Source organism: Neltuma alba, unplaced genomic scaffold, assembly GCF_004799145.2.
Source record: "Neltuma alba isolate B1F8T4 unplaced genomic scaffold, ASM479914v2 tig00003884_pilon, whole genome shotgun sequence".
Classification (NCBI taxonomy): domain Eukaryota; kingdom Viridiplantae; phylum Streptophyta; class Magnoliopsida; order Fabales; family Fabaceae; genus Neltuma; species Neltuma alba.
Genome location: NW_021633467.1, coordinates 64,583 through 85,782, shown reverse-complemented (window position 1 = coordinate 85,782; position 21,200 = coordinate 64,583). Strand labels below are relative to the sequence as shown.

The following is a 21,200-nucleotide window of genomic DNA, read 5'->3' as shown; positions in this document are numbered from 1 at the left end:
TACCTATTTGTCATTTTGAAATAAAATAAGTATTTTCTGTCATTTTTTATTTTTTAATTCTGACGCAGATGAAAATGCTTCTATATGTTATGAAAAAGGATAAAAAGACCCATAAAAGTAAAGGAAATAATATATAAATTTATACTAATAATAATAATTACCTAGCTTCAAACGCAGTAAAGAAATGTCACAATTGAATTACCACATTTGAAATATATGAATTAAATAAATATTTATTTATATCATAAAAATTTCATGGTCACTTTATTTCCTTGGTAGACCATTTTACTATTTAACTTGTAATATTGATCAGGTTAAAAACATGACTTTTTATACCGACTCACTTGCAACCTATATATTGGTGTAAAATTGAAGAGATTTCGTTCGCCCAAAAAAAATTGAAGAGATTCTTTTATTAACCTTTTCTATACTCATTAGTACATTTTTCTATATTAATTTAATAATTAGGTAGAAAGTGTTATCTTATCTGCACTAATTATAGAACCGATATAAAAAGCTTTTTAACACACAGACACACACACACAGAAATAGATATATATATTTATTACTTTTTGTATCATATATATGAACAATTACCAGACTTACTCATTTGGATTTATTTGCAAGGTAATTTTTCCAACTACAAGCAAAGACAAAAAAGAACAACGCATAATCGCCAGGTGTCTGAAATGTGTACGAATTATTATTTTTGGATGAGTAATGTGTAATGCGTACAAAAATTTTAGCGACACAGAAAAACGAAGGGTCATATATGAAGTGAATTTAAACTAAAAGGGCCGTGACCACATATTTCTCTCAGTTTCTCTTATCCAAAATCCACAAAGTCTGTGATTCTGCTTCAGTTTTTTCTCCTTCTATAATCATCTCCTCCTCCACAACTCTAAACAAACACATCATCATCATCTTCCCAAATACTCTCTCTCTCTCCCCCCCCCCCCCTGCAGCAGAAACAAAGAAAGAATGAATGACACAGTGGACAAGCTTGTGGTGTTTCTAGCGAAGAGAGATGGCATAGACAAGCTGGTGAAGACATTTCAGTATGTCTCCAAGCTTTCGAACTGGCGCATTGAAGAGACCAACCCGGACATGGCGAAGAGGTTCAAGAATTGGGAAGTTTCCTCCGGGCTCAGCCGGAAGGCCTTCAGGACGGGTAGGTTTCTCACCGGCTTCAACCTTCTCCGGCGAAACCCGGGTTCGAACCTGACTCTCCGGCTGCTAGCCATCCCGGCAAATGCCGGCGAGATGATTTACTTCTTCTTCGACCACTTTACCTGGTTGGCAAGAATTGGTACGATAAACTCAGACTTGGCCAAGAAGGCAAGCTTCATATCAGCATTTGGAGAAGCAGTGGGATATTTGTTCTTCCTCATAGCTGATTTTTTGCTGATAAAGGAAGGGATTAAGAAAGAGAGGAAGATCAGAAGAAGCAGAAGAGAGATCTCCAAAGAAGAAGATGAAGATGAAGAACAAGAGAAGAGGGATAAGGATGAGGTTAAGAAGATTAGGGTTGATAGAGTGATGAGGCTAATGGCAGTGGCTGCAAATATTGCAGATTTGATCATAGCTTTGGCTGAGATTGAGCCAAACCCATTTTGTAATCATGCTGTGACTCTGGGGATTAGTGGCTTGGTTTCTGCTTGGGCTGGTTGGTATAGAAATTGGCCCTCATAGTTCGTATATCCCCAACCAAAGAACAATAATTAATTAAATAATCTCCGATATTTAATTTCTACTTTTCAGAAAAGGAATGCCATATTGTTAATGTTTATATATCTTCATCTTATAGCCAGAGTACTGTTGGATAGATGCTACCAAGTTTTGATTAACTGGGCTTTAATTTGTTATTACTAATGATACTCTTTACTTTTATCCAAGAATTCATCATACTTCTTTTGGACTATAACTAGCTAGTAGATTAGATGCATGTGAGAAATGATTTGCATTATCCAAGATTTATAGTTTGCTGAAATTTTGTATATTTCATTGCGTCTTGGACGCCCATATGTTGCAATAATGCCCAATTCTAGAAGCCACTTTATTCAATTATTCCATGATGGTGCATTTTCTGGGAATATGATTAATTTGCCTAAATTTCATAAACGTTATGTTATGTATGGATTCCTTAAATTTGACACTTTTCTTGGTATAAGGGGAAGGGAGGGGAGGAGAGGGAAAATTTTAGTTAATGAGCTTAATTTAAAAAATTCAAGAAGTGAGGTTAAAAGTTTTTAATTAATTTTTTATCCAAAATTTATAACCTCACTTTTTAAATTTTTTAAAATTGAGCTTATTAAAATTCTCTCTTTCCTCCCCACCCTTTCAATTCTCTCATACCAAACATAAGATTACAGCGAATTCCTTAAACTCTAGTAGTTATGTAGATAATTTCTTTATGATTAGTTTTGTTCATTACTTATCTATCTATAACTTAAAATTTAATTAAAGGGCTATTCGCATTTGACTTAAAGTTGTGGAGATTACGCGCATATTAAATAAAAATAAAGTTTTTTTTGGCTTAGGTGTTATAAAAAGACTACGTATGAATTTATTATTTAAATAAATCTAATTTAAAATTATAGTAAAATAAAAAATTCAATTCATTATAATATTTCATAGAAATTTAATACAATTATAAGCTTATAATTATAATAATATAAATAAGATAATTTGTTTACAATAATAAACGAAACACTCATGATCACAACAATGATCTAAAATTTCAATATAACTTCAATATTGGATGACTCCGACAAAATGAACCAAGTCATTAACATATTTTGGCTAGGAATTGGATTTATTTTCTGTAGTGCTATGAGATTAACTTAAGAAAGCATTGTTGTGGCACCATAAGATTAACTTGACCCTATGTTTGGTATGAAGAAAATGTGGGGAATGAGAAGAAAAATTTTAACGACTTAGATTTAAAAATTTGAAAAACGATTGGTGTTATAAAATTTTAATAAAGAGAAGGTATACGATAAAATAGTAAGAAAAATTAATTAAAAGCTTTTAAGCTGATTTTTTAAATTGAACTCATTAAAATTTTCCTTCCTTCTCATTTTTTAAGGTGCATCTAGTATCTTAAAGTACTTTGTGATGCATTTAATATTCTGAAGTATTTTTTTCAAGTGTGTCTATTATGTTAAATTATTTTTTGGTGCATTCAGCACCCCTAAACTGCTAAGGATAAAATTGCAGTAAAAAAATACTTCGCGGTATTGGGTACATCTAAAAAATACTTTAGGGAGTTTAATGCATGATAAAGGCCTGAAAAATATTTCATGATACTGGATGCGCCTTTACCTTTTTAGTATGTATATTAAGGGTGAGATCACAAGTTGGTTTAGCATCAAACCTACTGATCATCAGCTTCTCTAAAGGTCCATATCTATAAATCATCTGTAGATTAAACATAAAACTCTCATATTCAGATTTAGATTTATTTAAACTTGAAGCTGAAACATCAAACTGTCTCTCAAATAAAGAGAAAGATAGAAATATATAGTTTCTGTAAATTATGTATATTTTGTTTGTAGATCAAGAGCCACAATCGCAGCTGCAGGTTGGGACATCAGCATCAAAGCTGCTGAGGCAGATGGCAAAGGCTTGAAATGCTGATAGTGGATAACAGTAATCCATAACAAACACGTCTTCTCCAATCTTAGCAAATTCCAAGATTACTTTCTCTTTCTCTTGTTCTTGTCCATGTTCTTTTTCTTCTTCATCATCAACAGAAACAATAAGCTGGAAATTAGCAGATGGCAATGTACCATGATGTCTGAAGTTGAGGTGCCAGTGTAAGGATCGAAAATGTTCGCCATTACATATGGGATCCTTGCTTTTAAGTTTTAGAGGCTTCACTATAGAGTTCATAATCATGAGGGTGCAGTTCATTTCTCTTGGACCTTCGATTGTGTGAATCATGCATTTGTGAACAATGTTGGCCTTATATGTAATGGTACCAACATTGTATTCAGGTACCTTATTAGGGTAAAATAATCTCTGAATAAATTGATTGTTTATGGGTTTAACTACTTCAACAGGATCACATTGTTCTGGAGGTTGACTATCATATATAGTGAACTTGTCCTCGAACAAATTAGACCTGTCAAAAGTCAATAATAGACGCAAGTTCATCATTAAAAGGGAAAAAATGATTAACACCATCTTTAATTTCTGAAATTTGATCTCATTTTGATTGTGATTCTTAAAATTTGAAAATAGCGATTTTTAGCATTTGAAACTCAATCTCGTTTTGGATGGTATCTGAAATTTGAAACTAGTAGTCTTGGTTCTTAAAATTTGATCTTATTTTTAGTTTTATTTTCTAGAGACAACAAATCTTTAGGTGTGTTAATTTTATACCCAGATTACTTCATAAGCCTAATAAGCTAAATCCCACTTAGTAAATAGCCCTGTAACATTTATTATTGTGGATTCTTCTATTGTACAAAATGTATAGTACCTACGTCGCACTCTCATGTATTCTAGGGTTTGCCACCGTACCTATTTATTGAATAGAAAATAAAGTGAACAGTATATCTCATTTTACACATTTCCTTTCTTATAAAAGACTTTTCTTGGTATCAAAACGTTAAGGTAAGCAGCCATGACAACCAATAATGACTCGTGTCACTCTTAGCCATATGGAAACACTAGCAAAGGGTCCTTGTTGGTGCCCACATCATTGCTGGCAAAATTGTCAGAGAAAAGGATGGCCCTCTCCTAGAATTGTTGTGACAAGCTGGACAGAACAAATGACCCTGTATGGGCCCTTAATGTCTTAACTGTTATTAAGGATTATAAGCTTGAGGGTTACATTAATAGGACAAAGAAGTGTCCCACTCGGTTCATCACTGGATACAATAACACCATATTGAATCCAGATTCTGAGGAATGGGTAGCTATTGACCAGTTGCTATTCGGTTGGCTTCTGAGCATGATGACCTTGGAGATTTCATCTAAAAGACTAATGTATCAACATCTGCTGGTTTATGGCTCGCCATTAAATTGTCATCTGGAGCAAGGACCAAGTTGAGACTTCTAATGCTCATATTTGAGCTTTAAAGCACTAGGAAAGGTGCTATGAGGATGAATGAATATCTGTCCAAGATCAAGGCCTTGACTAATCAACTTTTCCTCTTCGGGAGCCCCATACTACTTCTAGATCTTATTATTCAGGCCTTAGTCAGCCTTGATGCTGAGTATAACCCCATTGTGGTTCAACTATCTCATGAAGCTGAAGAGCTTAGCTGGCTGGATGTACAAACTTCTCTCTATACCTACAAGAGTCGCATGGATCAACTAAACCAACTTTCTCAACTCTCCATCAATACTAATATAGTTAACTATACCCGAGTTGAGGAGAGGTACAATCTAAGGAATACTTGGTGTGGAGGCTGTGGAAACAGAGGTAGAAGGGGCTATGGCAGGGATAACCATAATCATGGTCAATACAACAATAATAGTAATGAAGACATATCCAAATGTTAGTTGTGTGAGAAGTCTGGTCATGTTGTTGAAAACTGCTTCTATTGGTATAACATCCTTTTCTAAGTCTGGAAAAAAGAAGTGCAATGGCAACAGAGGCTTGGGCTTTTATTCTGACCATGACAGTGCTTATTGGGCAATCCTAGAAATTGTGAATGATGATACCTGGTATTCGGACAAAGGGGCAACTAGTCATGTGACCAAAGATCTTGCCAAACTTATGATCCTGCTGCTTTATCTGGTAAGATGAACATAATAGTTGGTGATGGTTATAAATTAGGAGTAGAAAGAATAGGCTCTTCCACTATTCAAAACACTTCTCACAAGAAGGTTAAACTGAAAAATGTTCTATATACTCCTAAAAGCAAGAAGAATCTCATAAGTGTTTATAAAGCGGCATGTGATAATGATGCTGATATGATATTTAACTCAAGTGGTGTTTGTGTGAAGTATCAGGCAACAGGGCAAATGATGCTTCAGGGAAAATCAAGTAATGGTGGTATGTTTAAGGTTTTAGACCAGTAGAAAGATGGTAGTGCAGCTCTAGTTTTTGTTACAAACAAAGAAGCTGATAGTTTAGCATTTAGGAATTGTAGTTTCAGTAAAAGTTTTTGGCATTGTAGACTTGATCACCCAAGTGAAAAGATTGTGAATCAGCTCATTGGTAAATGTAATATGCAAGTAATTTCTAGTAATTAGAATGAGCATTTCTTTTGTGAATCTTGCAAGTATGGTAAGTCACATTCTTTGCCCTTTAAGGTTTCTAACTCTTGAGCCTCAAAACCCCTAGAAATGATTCATATACACCTATGGGGACCAACACCAATTGCTTCTATGAATGGCTATAAGTACTATGTTCTGTTTCTTGATGACTATAGTAGATACTCTTGGATTTTTCCACTGAAATCTAAGGATGAAGCTCTACAAGCTTTTGTTTAGTTTAAAAAATATGCTGAAAAACAGTTTGAGAGTAGTATTAAAATAGTCCAAAGTGATTAGGAAGGAGAATATAGATCATTTGCTAAAACTTTACAAGATACTGGTATACATTTTAGACATTCTTGTCCTCATACTTCACCTCAAAATGGAAGGGCTGAAAGAAAACATAACATATAAATGCCCTTATTTTATTGGTAGGAGGCATTCCATACTGCCACTGAACTCATTAATCGACTTCTAACTCCTGTTTTAGGAGGAGGATCACCCTATCCTAGATTTTTGTGCAAGTTTCCTGATTATGAGTTCTTGAAGATTTTTAGTACTACGTGCTATCCTTGCCTCAGATTGTGTAATGACCATAAATTATAGTTCAGGACCACCAAATATGTCTTCATTGGCTATAGTAATTCTCATAAAGGCTATAAGTGTCTCAATTCTAATGGGAGAATATATATTTCACGGCATGTTATTTCAGTGAGACTGATTTTCCTTTTTCAATAGGTTTTATGAATAATAAATAGAAGGTACTTGAGGAAATGATTCATTGTGAACTTTTCAAATCTCCTCTTTCTTCTATGCCTAAAGAGTATCCAGCTCAAATGCCTCTAACATCTAGGTCAACTGTTCAAATCTCTGAGTTTCCTGCATTGCCAATACCCAACTCTCCTAGTAGCACTTCTGCTAAAAATTCACAATCAGAATTAGTCACACAGAGTTTATCAGCTTCAATAGATGAACTACAATCAACTCCTTGTAGTCCTATACAATCTAAAGAGGGCCCTGGATCTCAATAACAACCACAAATGTGGGAGATAGCCATGGTAACAGCACAACATCATATGGTCACTAGGAGCAAAGTGGGTATTCACAAACCCAAACATCCCTACATAGGTATAGCTACAACAAATGCAAAACTTGTCGCGTGAAAGAAGCCTTGAACTCTCAAGAGTGGCAGCAAGCTATGTATGCAGAATATGATGTACTTATAAAAAATAATACATGGCAGTTGGTTCCTTGTCAAGGAAACAGGAAATTAGTAGATTACAAAAGGGTGTTTAAAGTTAAAACTAGAGTAGATGGATCAATTTCTAAGCCTAAGGCAAGGTTGGTCGCTAAGGGCTTTCAACAAAGTCCTAGGATAGATTTCTATGAAACTTTTAGTCTTGTCTTGAACACATCAACACCACGGTTTATATTAACCTTGGCTGTGACTTTTGGCTGGCCTATTAGGTAGTTAGACATCAATAATGCCTTCATAAATAGAGATCTACAAGAGCAAGTTCTAATGAGATAAGCAGAAGGGTTTGAATCAACCCAATTTCCCGAGTCATCCCTGGCCCTCATAACACGTGCTCAGAATGTTGATTTGAAGGAAGCTTTGCACCATTTCTTTGTGTTTTGCGTGTGAGTTATGAGGGCCAAGGATGACTTGATAGGAATGTGTAGCACAACAGTGAAAATTGAACTCATTCACTTCTTGAACGATTTTAATTTCATTGTGTCAGACTAAAAATCATTTTGAAGGAACAATTTTCTTGCATTTCTAAACTCGTTCCAGAGCTGAACGATTTTAAATATAATATTTTGGTAATTATTTTTCAAAGTGTAGTATCTTGGTAAATTTTTTTACTATTTATAAGGTCTGGTTCAAAAAGGACTTTATAAACCTATAAGGATCAAAACCAATGATTTGACACCATAGATATCAAAATTAAAATTGAACCAAATTATAAGAAACAACGATATTATTAACCCAGAGTTTCTTGAAGGAAGAGAAACTTGCCTTAGTTCACCGACATATGTGTCGCTGGTTGGACGAAAGTCATTAGAAACTAAAGATATAAAGTAACTAATATGTGTGAACCCTTTTTCTCTTTTGGCAGCCAACAAAAACATATCATTCCTATTGTTTGCTGTTATATTGAAAAACACAAACAAATTAATTAAAGCTCTTCAGTATAAGATGAACCAACACAAGTAATATATAATAATAATAAAATAAAATGAATGAAATTACTTACATGGCTCTGGACCCAAGTACAACGAACAAATAGAAGTTTCTCTATTCCTTTTGATATAGCATTGGATTGGGGAATCCCGATGCCCTAGCTGATCATAGGCATTTATAAATGGAAAAAAAGATGATGAAGAAGAAGACAAGGATCAAACTATAGAGGTGTTTGGATAGAACCCAAACCATAGGTTTAAAAGTGCTTTTATGGTATACGAAGTAAATATGCAGAGGGATTTGCTTTCTTTTACAGAAAAGTGTTTTTACTTTTCCTTAGCACCAAACACTTGATATATCAAAGAAAAAAGATTCCATAGATGAAAAACCATGAAGGGAAAGCATTTTTTTTTTTTTTGTGTTTAGTAGATGATACTCCTCCGATCCTTAATATATACATAAGACTTGATTAACTAATTTAAATAGATTAAAGATGTCAGTCAAATTAGTTAATATGATATGTTTTTTCAAAAAAACCACCCTAAACATCTTTTTAATTCTCTCCCTCCCTCTTCTACTTGATTATTATTGGGAAAATATTAATAGAGTTAATTTAAAAAAAATTAATAAATATATATAACAGATCCTATATATAGGACTTACATCAACTCCCTAATTAGTTTCTATATTAAAGACTAGAGGAGTATAATGACAAGAAGCTTTATCCTCACTAGATAGACCCAATTAATCTACGTTGATTGCATAAGACTGCTATATTCTGTCAATAATTAAATTTTTAAATAAATTACTATTTCTGGTCCTAAATAAAAGAGCTAGTTGAGTAATTTGAGGAGATTAAGAAAATATATTAAGCTAGTTATTTATAATAAATAAATGTTATCTTTCCTAAAATATCATCGCTAATCATTGGCCAAAACTATCATTATTAGAATGACTACCTTGAGAAAAAAATGCATAACTATGAGAGACAAAATGGATTGGAGTCTTATAATTAGAATCAAAATAAAAGTCAAACAAGATTTTATATTAAAGATCAGAGGTAATACTAACCAAAAAGACGTCACTCGGAAATTTCATGATTGTGTTCAGTAGACATAAAGTGACTTGTTTTTTTTTTCTTTTTTAATAAAAGATCTCTTTTTAAAAATTTTGAGAGAGAGCTTTCCTATTTCGTTAGGATCCTTTTTCTATTTGTAGTTAAAAAGAAAAGATATTAAAAACATTTGGAATAATAGAAGAAATTATATAATTACTTACTTGTTTCAATGAGATGGGAAAAGTGAGGTGTCCAGAGAGCTCAGGAGTCTTAACAATGTCCTTTGTGATTGCTCTCCATGACTTACAAACTGAAGCACAAGACAGAATAAAACGAGCAGGCCAAGATGCTTCAGTCTCTTCCACTCTCTTTATCATGTACCAAAGCAATTCTGGCTGTAGATTTCCCCATCGTCCTTGTTCTTCTTCTTCATCATCGACACAATTTCTTAATGACATTATGATTGCTCAACAAACATGATCAATCATACAAAGCTGCACCACCAAAACCAAATCTTAAACATCGTCCTTTTTTCCCCCCAAACTAACATGAAATAGAAAAAGCCTAACGAGGATATATATATATATATATATAAGTGGTAGAATGTTGTATTTATAACCTTTTATGGCGATTAAACCCCACTCTTAATTAAGTCTGTGATTCTATATTTTTGTTACGAGAAATGTCATCTATTTAGAATTAGAAAATTTGAAAGATTTTGGGGTGTAACTTACACAGCAAATAACAGCGATAGAGGAAAGAGAGAAAGCGAGAGAGGTTCTGAGAGAAGAGAAAGAGGGCAAAACTAAACTCTCGAGGCTATAAGTCTCTGTGTGTCCGTGAAAACTGATCCCTCATTCTTTTCATCTCATAAATCTCTCACCAATGGTTATTGGGTCGTTTTCAAACAAAGGGAGTAAACTACTTTTGTGGACCTCTACTTAATTTTTATTTGCATCAGAACTCCAATTGTATTAGGCTTGACTCCCAATCCACTGGGGGTGAACTAGGTAGTTAGTCCCAACAAAAATATAAAAATATAGGATGTGTTTAGATTTAGTGGTGACATAAGTAACTTTTTTGAATTGATTTTTATGAAAAAATTAGTTTAACAAATTGAAATTTGTTTGGATAAATAATAATAAAATTTAATTTGGCTATAAAATAACGGAAAAAGACATGATTTATAATATATATCATATGTATATAACTTGATAAATTTAATAAAAATAATAAATTAAAATAAAAAGAATTAATATATAATTAGAAAAATATGTATGTATTAAAACCATTTATTTAATCTGATGTACTGAATAAATAAAAATAAAAATAAATGGAAATATAAAATTGTTATTGAAAACTAATTTGTGTGACTTATAAACTGGTATATAGTTTAATAACACATATAAGTATTTCAGTAAGATTATATAACATATGCTATAACTAATTTATATTGCTTTAATCTGTCCAAATTAATTAACTAAATAATATATAAAAAGTATGAGTACATCTGCAAAGTTGCTTTCAATCACAAGCACATACGGACAAATTATATTAGTAAAAGTGTAAAACCGAAGAACAAAACAAACTGAATGAGAAGAGAGAACTAATGAAATGATGAAGTTAAGCTGTCAGAATTGGCTCACTGTAAATGAGCAATGGTAAATGGACTTCCACCAATGCCCATCGTGATATTTTCTGACTTTTGCATTACCAAGTTTTTTCTCCAAAAGCTAGATGGAGAAAATGTTAATCCAAACGAGTCTTTATCCTCATATAATTCCCCAACCCACATTGTGCACTTTCCAATACGGGTTTCCCAGTCTGAACGGCTATCCAAATAGGCTCATAACCTTTGGAACTTAGGCGAGCTTCTGTCTAACTATGATTTCTTTTTTAGTATTGACAGCTTCGTTTTGGATAAACATAAGGGAGACTTATTTTGTATGTATATCTAAATCGGGTTAGGATTATTTCACTTAAAAAGGAAAATACATCACTCACTCACAAGTGGTCAAAGCACCCCACATGACCACACGTATATGAGCTTCGAGGGTAGAGTTGGGATCAATTATATATACTTCTCCCGTCCCCTTAAAGTAGAATTTGTTTAACTAATTTGATTAGATTAAGCAATTTTATTAAGTTTATTAATTATAATTAATATGACATATTTTTCTTAAAATATCTTCATTTAGGATGGTCATTGGTTTTAATAACTGTTGCAAAAGAAGAAGGAAGAATTACAATAAAATCCTAAAGAAAGAAAATAATTACCAGTAAGTCTCAATAACAATTGAGGAGTTGTAGTTTGCTACCCTCAAACTTATCAGTATAGGTTGATTTGCTGTCATTAGGACTTTTTAATAATTATGTTCTTTACTTAGGAATTCATAACAATTCTCCCAAAGAAGAACCTGCCACCTTGTTGAAAGAGTATTAATAGGGGTTAGTTTAGGGCAGAAGTGATTAACATGAGAGATAGGTCTTGCATTTAGGACTCAGATCAATTCATTAATTAGGTTCTATACATTAGGGACCGGAGGAACATATGAGAAAGTGATGTGTAGTTCATATTTCATTTTCAAGCACATAATTAGTTGTTCTTCTCAAACTGAGGTATATGTGAGAAGTAAATGGTAATTTGCTGTTTTGTAACTATTGGCTGGGAATAGGAACTCATTGGTCTAAAAATAAACCAAAACCCGTAAACTCTGATTAAGAATTTGATGCAATCGAGAAATGAAAATTGAACCCTGTAAAACAAAAGTAACCAACTTAATTGCATGAAGTGAAGAGAGAGATCGATCATACCAGAACATTGAAGAATGAAACGATCAGATCTTATCTTTTCATCATCTTTGGATTTGCAAATCTGTCTCATTGATGAAATTAAAACTGCGAATTTTGCTATTACAGGAGTTTGTTATTTGCTGTGAATTGGTTACCAAATCTTTAGGATCACTTCTGGCTTTTAGTTCCTATTTTTTATGCATTTGAATAATTCAAATGATAAGAGTTTGCCCGCTACCAAAATCTTTATGGAGTGGTAAAGGCTTAATATTTAAGTATAATTTCAATACTTTGAGTATTAGTTTTCGCCTAAAAAAAAATATTGTCATAATTTTTCATATTCCTTCTTGATCGATCGCATAATTTGTTATATTACCTTTCTGGGAATTTTAATAAAAATTTAAATCATAGAGTGTTTTTCTATTTTTCCAATTGCACAAGTACATCTCATCATTTGATGTTCAAATATAGTCTCTCGTTATACCTAAGAAACCAATGATTAAACAATGGAGATACAAATGAGATGGTAAGCAGACTCACTCTTATAAGAAGGAAAACATAAGTTCAAATCCCGAAAAGCGTATTTGTTGGGAGGGTTTTAACCTTAAAACTCTCGACTTGATAGAAATTAGTTTCAAGCCCAAAGTGACTGCCTTTAAGTTATATCCAAAAAAGAGATACATATGAGGAGAAGCTGACACAGAAGGATGGAAAATGTCAGTCATGCTTAATATTTAATTTGCAGAGTGGTAAAAGCATAATATTTAAGTATAATTTCAATACTTTGAGTATTATTTTTTTAAAAAAATATTGTCATGGTTTTCCATATTCCTTTTCAATGGATCGCATAATTTGTTCTATTACCTTTCTGGGAATTTTAATAAAAATTTAAATCAAAGGGTATCTTTCTATTTTTCCAATTGCACAAGTACATCTCATTTGATGTTCAAATATAGTCTCTTGTTATGCCTCAGAAAACAATGATTAAACAATGGAGATACAAATGAGATGGTAAGCGGACTCACTCCTATAAGGAGGAGAACACCAGTTCAAATTCCAAAAAACGCATTTGTTAGAAGGGTTTTAACCTTAACACTTATGACTTCACAGGAATTAGTTTCAAGCACAAAGTGACTTGCTTTAAATTATACCCAAAAAAGAGATACAAATGAGGAGAAGGAGACAGAGAAGGAAGGAAAATTTCACCCACGCTTAATATTTAATTTGCAGAGTGGCAAAAGCATAATATTTAAGTATAATTTCAATACTTTGAGTATTATTTTCTTAAAAAAATGTTGCAATGGTTTTCCATATTCCTTCCCGATGGATCGCATAATTTGTTCTATTACCTTTCTGGGAATTTTAATAAAAATTTAAATCAAAGGGTATTTTTCTATTTTTCCAATTGCACAAGTACATCTCATTTGATGTTCAAATATACTCTCTCGTTATGCCTAGAAAACCGATTATTAAACAATAGAGATACAAATGAGGAGAGGGAGACAGAGAAGGAAGAGGCTGAGGAAAATTTCACCCATGCTTTCATAACCGCCAAACGTTTGAGATTTAGATTAGGAATTTGAAATATAAAATTGATGAAATTGAAGAAAATATATATGGAGGTTGTGATGATGGGATTGTCCGGGGGGAATTAAACATATACACACGCATGTGTTCTGAATCAGTTTATTTTAAACACTTTTGTTGTTTATTATAATAGAAAATCACTTGAAATGAAATGACTAAACCAGATCCTAATGATTAAAACACTTTTATATATTCTACACCTCACTTATGTTTAAACCTTTGATTCAAATTAAAGCTGTCCCCAGCACCTATATAAATATATATATATATATATATATTTTCAGTTCTGAGTAGGGTGCATGTATACCATATTATGGTCTTCATCATCATCGTCTTGTACAGATTGATTTTCCATTTGCAGATCCACACAGCATGATTGAACAGTGTTCCTAATCCTTAGCTTGTTAGCTTTGAGGGAACATCATTGATCTTGAAGAAATCCAAAAACAAAAAAAAGGACGCGTGTGGAGACTATTTGATAAACAATGATTATTTGTTGATTTAAGGGAAAACTAATTTGGAGATCCTTATAGTTATACCCAATTTTGAATCAAGTCCCTAAACTTTTTTTCTTTTTTATTGGATCCTTTAAACTTTCACTGTTAGATCGATTACTCCCTAAAAACTAAAACTGTTAATTAAAACTAACCCCATTAAAAGTTTCATTAAAAGTCTAAATCTTCTTCTTCTTCAACCTCCTTTCACCGTAAGTCTGTAACCCCCAAGCTCTCTCTCTCCTTTTCTCATTCCTCAATATCATCTCCTTCCCCCACCGTTAAATCTGTTGGATGCTATTTAGAAATCATGCACAAGGCCTTTTAATCAAACATCCCAGAAAATATACCTGATTCACACCCAAGTCATCATTATTGATCATGGTTACCTCCGTCATCGAAGCAGAGTTGCTGCACCAAGTCGTGGAATCCGACATGGCCAAGCCCATATGTGAAGGCATCCTGGTTGTGATGGGTACAATGGTTCAAGTAATAACAGCAGCTCTGTAGTCAAAAAAGTCAGGCTCTAATGGCATACATGTTGGAGATGGAACGATGAGGTGTATAATGGTGGGGAAGCAGAGAGAAAGCTTGGGGGTTATGGTGGAAGGAAGTCAAAGATGATGATGATTTAGACGGAACTTTCAACAGTGTTAATTTTAACTTGACAGTTTTAGGTTTAGAGAGTAACGCATATAACGGAGGAAATTTAAAGGATCCAATAAAAAATAAAAAAAACTCAAGGACTTGATTCAAAACTGAGTACAATTGCAAGGACCTCCAAATTAGTTTTCCCTTGATTTAATGATGATGACATTTTTGTGTCATTTTCTTGATTAAATGTTTACTAAATGGTCAACATTTGTTGACTTAAACGGCCATGCAATTTTTGCATCATTTTAGAACTTTTATGTGTGCCTATACATTTAAGAAAATTGTTTATGGTGTTATATATACTTTTATGTGTGACTTTTATACTTTCAGCGGCGACAAAAGTCAATTTTTTTGTAGTGTATGCACATCAGTAAATATTTTATAAGTAGATTTGCATCTCAACTTTTATTTAAATTATATAAAAATATTTTATGTATATTTTAATTATTTATTATTTCAATCATGCATGATCAAGTTGATGCCTGCCTAGTCATGATTAGATGGTTGATCATTGAGCTACCATTTGGATCGGTTGAACACTCAGTTCTATTTTCAGTGCTCTAATTGTTTTGAAAACAATAAACTATGTGTGCGCATAAACATGGAGTTGCTATACTTCATATCAAACAAACTCTTCAAATGTTTTTGAAGTGATTTGACGAGATTGAACTTGAGTTTAGGAAATCTTAGGTGTAGGAAAATAATCAGTTTTTTTTTTTATTAGGAACTTAAATGACTATTGTGGTTAAGTAAAGGACTTTAACTCTATAGTGGTGAGGTGTTGAACTTGGCCGTTGTGACAAGTATTGAAGTGTAGGAAAATAAGTGGTTATCTCTTTCGGATATGTTTCCTTTATTAACTGTTCAAAAATTCATGGCATTAACATATACTCTCTCCGGTCCTATATATAAGCTTCAGATAAGTGAATCATGTTTAACGAACTAGCAGTTAAAATAAGTTAAAAATAATAAATAGATCATAAATGTAGTTTTCTCCCAATTTTTCCTTATTTATTAACAGACTAAATGAGAGAGATAATAAATAAAAAAATGATGACAGAGAATATATTAAGGTAATGTTAATGGAAAAGAGAGTACTAAATACAGTCAACTAAGGGCAAAATAGAAAAAAATAATAAATACTTATACAAATTTAAAAATAAAGCTTATATTTCGGATCATATCCTTTTTTAAAAGTAAAACTTATATATAGGACCAGAGGAAATAAACAAGACCAGTCCCTGTTTGCCCTTTATCTCCTCTATTTTTTTTTTCCTTGGCCTTATATACACTTGTTAGACTAAACAAAACAAAGAAAAACTGGTAATACAAATAACATCCTAACCTCCTTTACTTTCTTTTAATTTGGTTGCCATAGATGAAATATCTAATTACAACTCCAATATAATGTCATCCCGATCACATGTACAAACTATGTCAGAAATGAAAACTTGGATATGTTCAAATTTTATAGATCAATTCAAAGGTCACACTTGTTGGAATGGCTGAACACCCAAGAGGGGGGTGAATTGGGTGTTGATTAAAATTAAAAATCTTTTCGCAATGTAATGAAATTCATAAGAAATTTTGAGTATAAAAAATAATGAATCGAGATAAGCATAATCACAGTAGTAAAATAGTTTAGCTGGAAATATAAAGAGGTAAGGGAAGAGAAGATGCAAACAGTGATTTATTCTGGTTCGGTCCTCACTGACCTACGTCCAGTCCCCAGGCTCCCCCTGAGATTTTCAATCGACTATCTCCCTCAAGTTTAACACGGATACTTGAGAACCGCTACAACCACAAGTTTGATCCGGGCACTTGTGTCGCCACTTACAATCGTTCGACTAACCAGTCTAATTCAACAACAACCTCTCACTGAGGTAATACTCCCCCTTACACACCGTAAGGATACAATCTAGCAATGATAAAGAAGATTGAATATTTCTTCTCTCAAAGAAGTGATAGATGAAACTTAAGCACGTCTGGGAAACTCTCCTCTCTATCTTACAAATACATATGATTTAGTCTATAGAGCATAGAGACAGGGAGTTTTCTTTCAGAGCTCTAAATGAGAATATCTTGATTCGGCATTTTAGCATTTGATGTTGTAAGCTCAGACTCTTCTCCTTTTCTTGTTTTGAATGCTCTTCTATTTATAGATGATGTTGGGTACTTGACCGTTAAGCATTTTCTTCCCGTTTGGCTTGAAGAATATGACCGTTGAAACTAGCCGTTGGAAGCTCCTGATGAAAGTCGATTCTTCACATCATAAATTCGTTGTGGCTCTTTACCTGAAATAATCTTCCTCAAATCAAGTGATAAGTATCTGATAATCTTAGAAACAATAAGTTGGAAAACATGGAATCAATCATCAGATCTTCAGATATTCAGAAAGTAAAATAATCTTACTTAATCGATAATCCTTTGATCGATTATATTATCGATTAATTACATGAAGAAAAGATATAGCAGATAGATGCAATTATCGAATAGATTATGGATCATATGATGATCGAACGAATGATCGATAAATGATGAAGCATGAATACAGTGACCCAAAAATGATTTATGCAAGAATAAACCTTTTCAAGTTACTTTTGCCTTCGTATCCTTTTAATAGAGAGTTATGTGTAAAAAGAAGGCTGAGAAAAGCTTTGAAGATAAAAAGATAAAGGATTTCGAAATCATCGTGAAATGCTGTTATGAAATGAATTTGTACAATGATCGAACAAGTGATCGAATACTTGTTGATCGAACAGATTATCAATAATCCAAGTGTTACAGAAATGAAACTTCAGTCATTGATGATCGAACAAATTATCGATAATCAAATAATAGATAACCTTATCGATAAACAATAAGCAAAAGTATATTCGGAGAAAACACATGCTATGTAGGTTGATCGAATAAGTGATCGATTAATGAGTGATCGATAAAGTTATCGATAAAGTAAAACAAGGAGATTTAATCCTGTAAATTCAAAGAACTGATTTATCGATCACGTTACGTGAAAAACAGGGTAGACATGTAAGAGCAATGATCGATCATATTATCGATAAATGACTGATCGATGAGGTAATCGGTAAATGGAGACTAAAGCAAAACATAGAATGAGTAGACCGCATTACCATTTATCTGTCTTCTCATCGATAATCTATTTATCGATCATGTTATCGATAAATGCCTATTTATCCATAACGTTAACCTTGTTTATCGATCAAGTGATCGATAAATACATTTATCCATAATGTTATCCGAAAACCATTTATCCAACAGGTTATAAAACCTTAATAATATGTATGAAGATAAAAGAGAAGAATTGAGGAGATAGTACCAGTAACTCGATGAGTATGTAGTCGCTTGATCAGGCTCGAGTAACATATGATAATGGCTTTTCATTTCTTCATCTCTTCTAGATCTTTTACTCAATAACATGTTTGAGTAGCATGTTGCTTGAGAGTTCAGTGTAGAACTTCTAGTCTTTGCCTCAATAAATTCGAAGTCTGATTCCAGCAAAACGAAGGTCAACTTTGGGTGATCATAAATCTTCCAATTCAACTCCAAGTTTTGCAAATGACCTATCTCCAGAAAGCTCTTTGAGTCTACTTTCTAATGCAACAAGAATTACCCCAAAATTCGTTGTGGTTGCAAAGTTATATTCATCACAGTGACTGAAGGTCGGAATCAAGGCGTTAATCCTTACTGCAATGTTTCGAGCAACATATCTCCCTCATATGAAACTCTTTGAAGGTGAATTTAATGTCCATGAACCGTGTTCTGAGTCTAGTTTCATAGGAATCAAGTTTCACCTCAAACGGATTTGTGATTTGAGAGATATTGAAGAAATACTGAACCTATGTCAGAGTTGAACGAAGAACAGAGCATAACAGAGGATGTATTTTATCGATAACTTGATCCATAAATGGATGATCGATCAAGTGATCGATAATTGCCCATAAAAATCACCTCTGATGCTTATTTTCCATGTTTATATAAAGGGTGACTCAATATATGATGGTATAACTTCCCGTTTGTATATTTTAGCTTCCGACTGAGCCATTCAAACTTCTGATTGAGTATAGCAACATTTAACATCAAATCTATGAACTTGAATCTTGATATTTTCATTTGATCTTGCAAGTTCTTCTTTTCTCAATCTCTCTTCTTCTTCTTCCTCTTGATCATTCTCCATAACTCAAAGTGCAACATAATAACTCATTTCTTTTCTTGAGGAAACTATGATAGTAAGTCAAAATATGAGATAAATAATTTATGTAAACTTTTTGCTCTATTATTTGACATCATCAAAACTAATCATATCTAACAACACTCAATTAAATTCTGGTTACACAAGCTTAATTAACTACAAGTTTCCTATCATAAAACACGTTTCATATATATGGAGTCTTCACAACGTTAGATTAGCAGTGAATAAAAAAAAATTATAATAGTTCTATTGAAGGAAATCTGCACCACAGGTACACTAAAAGGCTTTTCTGCTATTGATGAATGTAGCAATTAATAGCAGAAATAGAAATTTGAAAGAGCAAAATAAAGTAGCTACAAGGAAAAGAAAAATAGTCCCCTAACTTTCAAAGCAGGTTTACTTTCCCCACTTTTGGCCAAGTGCCTTTAGAAAGCGAAAAAGATGGAACAGCTCTGCATGTAAACAACGTTCTCCATTTTTGTATTGTAAAACCCAAACTTACCAACATCCATTGAAGCGATTCCTTTGAATTGGACCCCAGGGGCCAAATCGATTGATTTTGTGAAATATTAGACATTTTACTTCACAACATGCTGAATAAAAATCTTGCATTTACCTAAGATAAGAATTATCTTAAACAGTTAAAACAGTCACATCAGGTATAACTTTTCATAGATTTAAATACTTTAACTAAGTTGTAAGGTTGTGAGGTGAGTTATGGGGATTTGGGGTGTGAGCTGCCACCTACGGCCTCTTAATTTTGTTTTTTACTTCTCAATTTTTTTTTACTTGTTTCTCTTTTATCATCTATGTAAAATGAGTGATATTTTGATATTGTGGGAAGTGGGGGAAAAAACTAAGGGGCGGAAATCCGAGTCATGGAAAATCTAATGATAAAAAGAAAACATTTGAGAAGTGGGGAAATCGAAAACTAACAGATAAGAAGTAGCTGACACCCCAAATCCCACTCATGGAGCTCTGTCGGGGGTGTGTATCTTTGTAACACATCCCAAACAGATTCCATGGCATTCTTGGCAACTGCTGCATTGGAGCAATAAGGATTTCCAGACAATGATGACAGAACTCTACCTTTCATGCATTGTGCTCCTTGTCCCCGTAGATTCCAGTAACCTCGGAGCAATTCTCGCTTGAAATGACAATCCCCACTGAGATGATTGGCTCGAAGCTCACTACAAGCATGGTGAGCACTATTAGTCCAATCCAAATTAGCAGCACGACATTCTTCCAAGGCATGAATCAACTTGTGAGCTATCACTGGTTGACCCCATCTTGATCGTGAAGCTTATTGATGCACACTGTTACCCCATAACCAGGGATGTACTTCCCGGCCACGTTCTTGCTACAATTTACAGCTTTGAAGAAATTGTTCCCCACAGGACAACGAGAGACTTGTTCATGGCCTCCCTCAAAAACCTTGCCATTGGAGTTTGGAGGCCTGTTTGAATCATTGATCCACATTGCTTCGCAGTCTTGAAGCCGCCGGCCGACGGTGCCCTTTTGTTGCCTTGATGTCTTCCATCCATTCACTGTGATTCAACTTGGACATGAGCTCATCAGTCTCTACAAAATTAGCCGAAAATTGCGAGATCAGAGTAGATCCCGAAATTGTAGTAGACTACACCTAAGTAAAGTTCCTGAGCCGCAAAAGTAAAGAGTACATTATTTCTTTGGGAAGATGATGACCAAAGATAATGGTCCAATCCCAACATTCCTGGTGTGGAGCAATTCCACCGTGTGCAGACTGCAGAGTGCTTTAGAATCTTTTGTCCTTTCTCCATTTTCTTTGCGCGGTGAAGTTAAAAATTAAAGGAAATATATACATAAATAAATTCAAGTAATTCAATACACCGTGGCGTTTATTTTGATTACCCATTCTCTAATTTCTTCCTAATACACGTCTTAGGCTAGGGGAGCATGGTAGATGCATATACGGATCAACCAGAAGGGAAGCCGCAAAATTTCAACTTTTGATCTCTTCTTGTGTTA

At 33.4% G+C, this 21,200-nt stretch overlaps 1 protein-coding gene and 1 pseudogene across 1 annotated transcript; one reads left to right on the top strand and one right to left on the bottom strand.

Moving 5' to 3' along the window:
• Positions 1 to 913: 913 nt before the first annotated feature.
• LOC114742785 (peroxisomal membrane protein 11-4-like) lies at positions 914 to 1,825 on the top strand. The gene has a single exon (XM_028931001.1). It carries the CDS (start codon positions 982 to 984, stop codon positions 1,690 to 1,692), a length of 711 nt encoding a protein of 236 aa, XP_028786834.1. The 5' UTR covers positions 914 to 981; the 3' UTR covers positions 1,693 to 1,825.
• Positions 1,826 to 20,124: 18,299 nt separating this feature from the next.
• Positions 20,125 to 20,737, bottom strand: LOC114742783 (mitochondrial inner membrane protease ATP23-like; annotated as a pseudogene).
• Between the last annotated feature and the right edge of the window lie 463 nt (positions 20,738 to 21,200).

Excerpts from the sequence above, each read along its gene's own strand:
- LOC114742785 (XM_028931001.1), top strand. The coding sequence starts at position 982 with ATGAATGACACAGTGGACAAGCTTGTGGTGTTTCTAGCGAAGAGAGAT.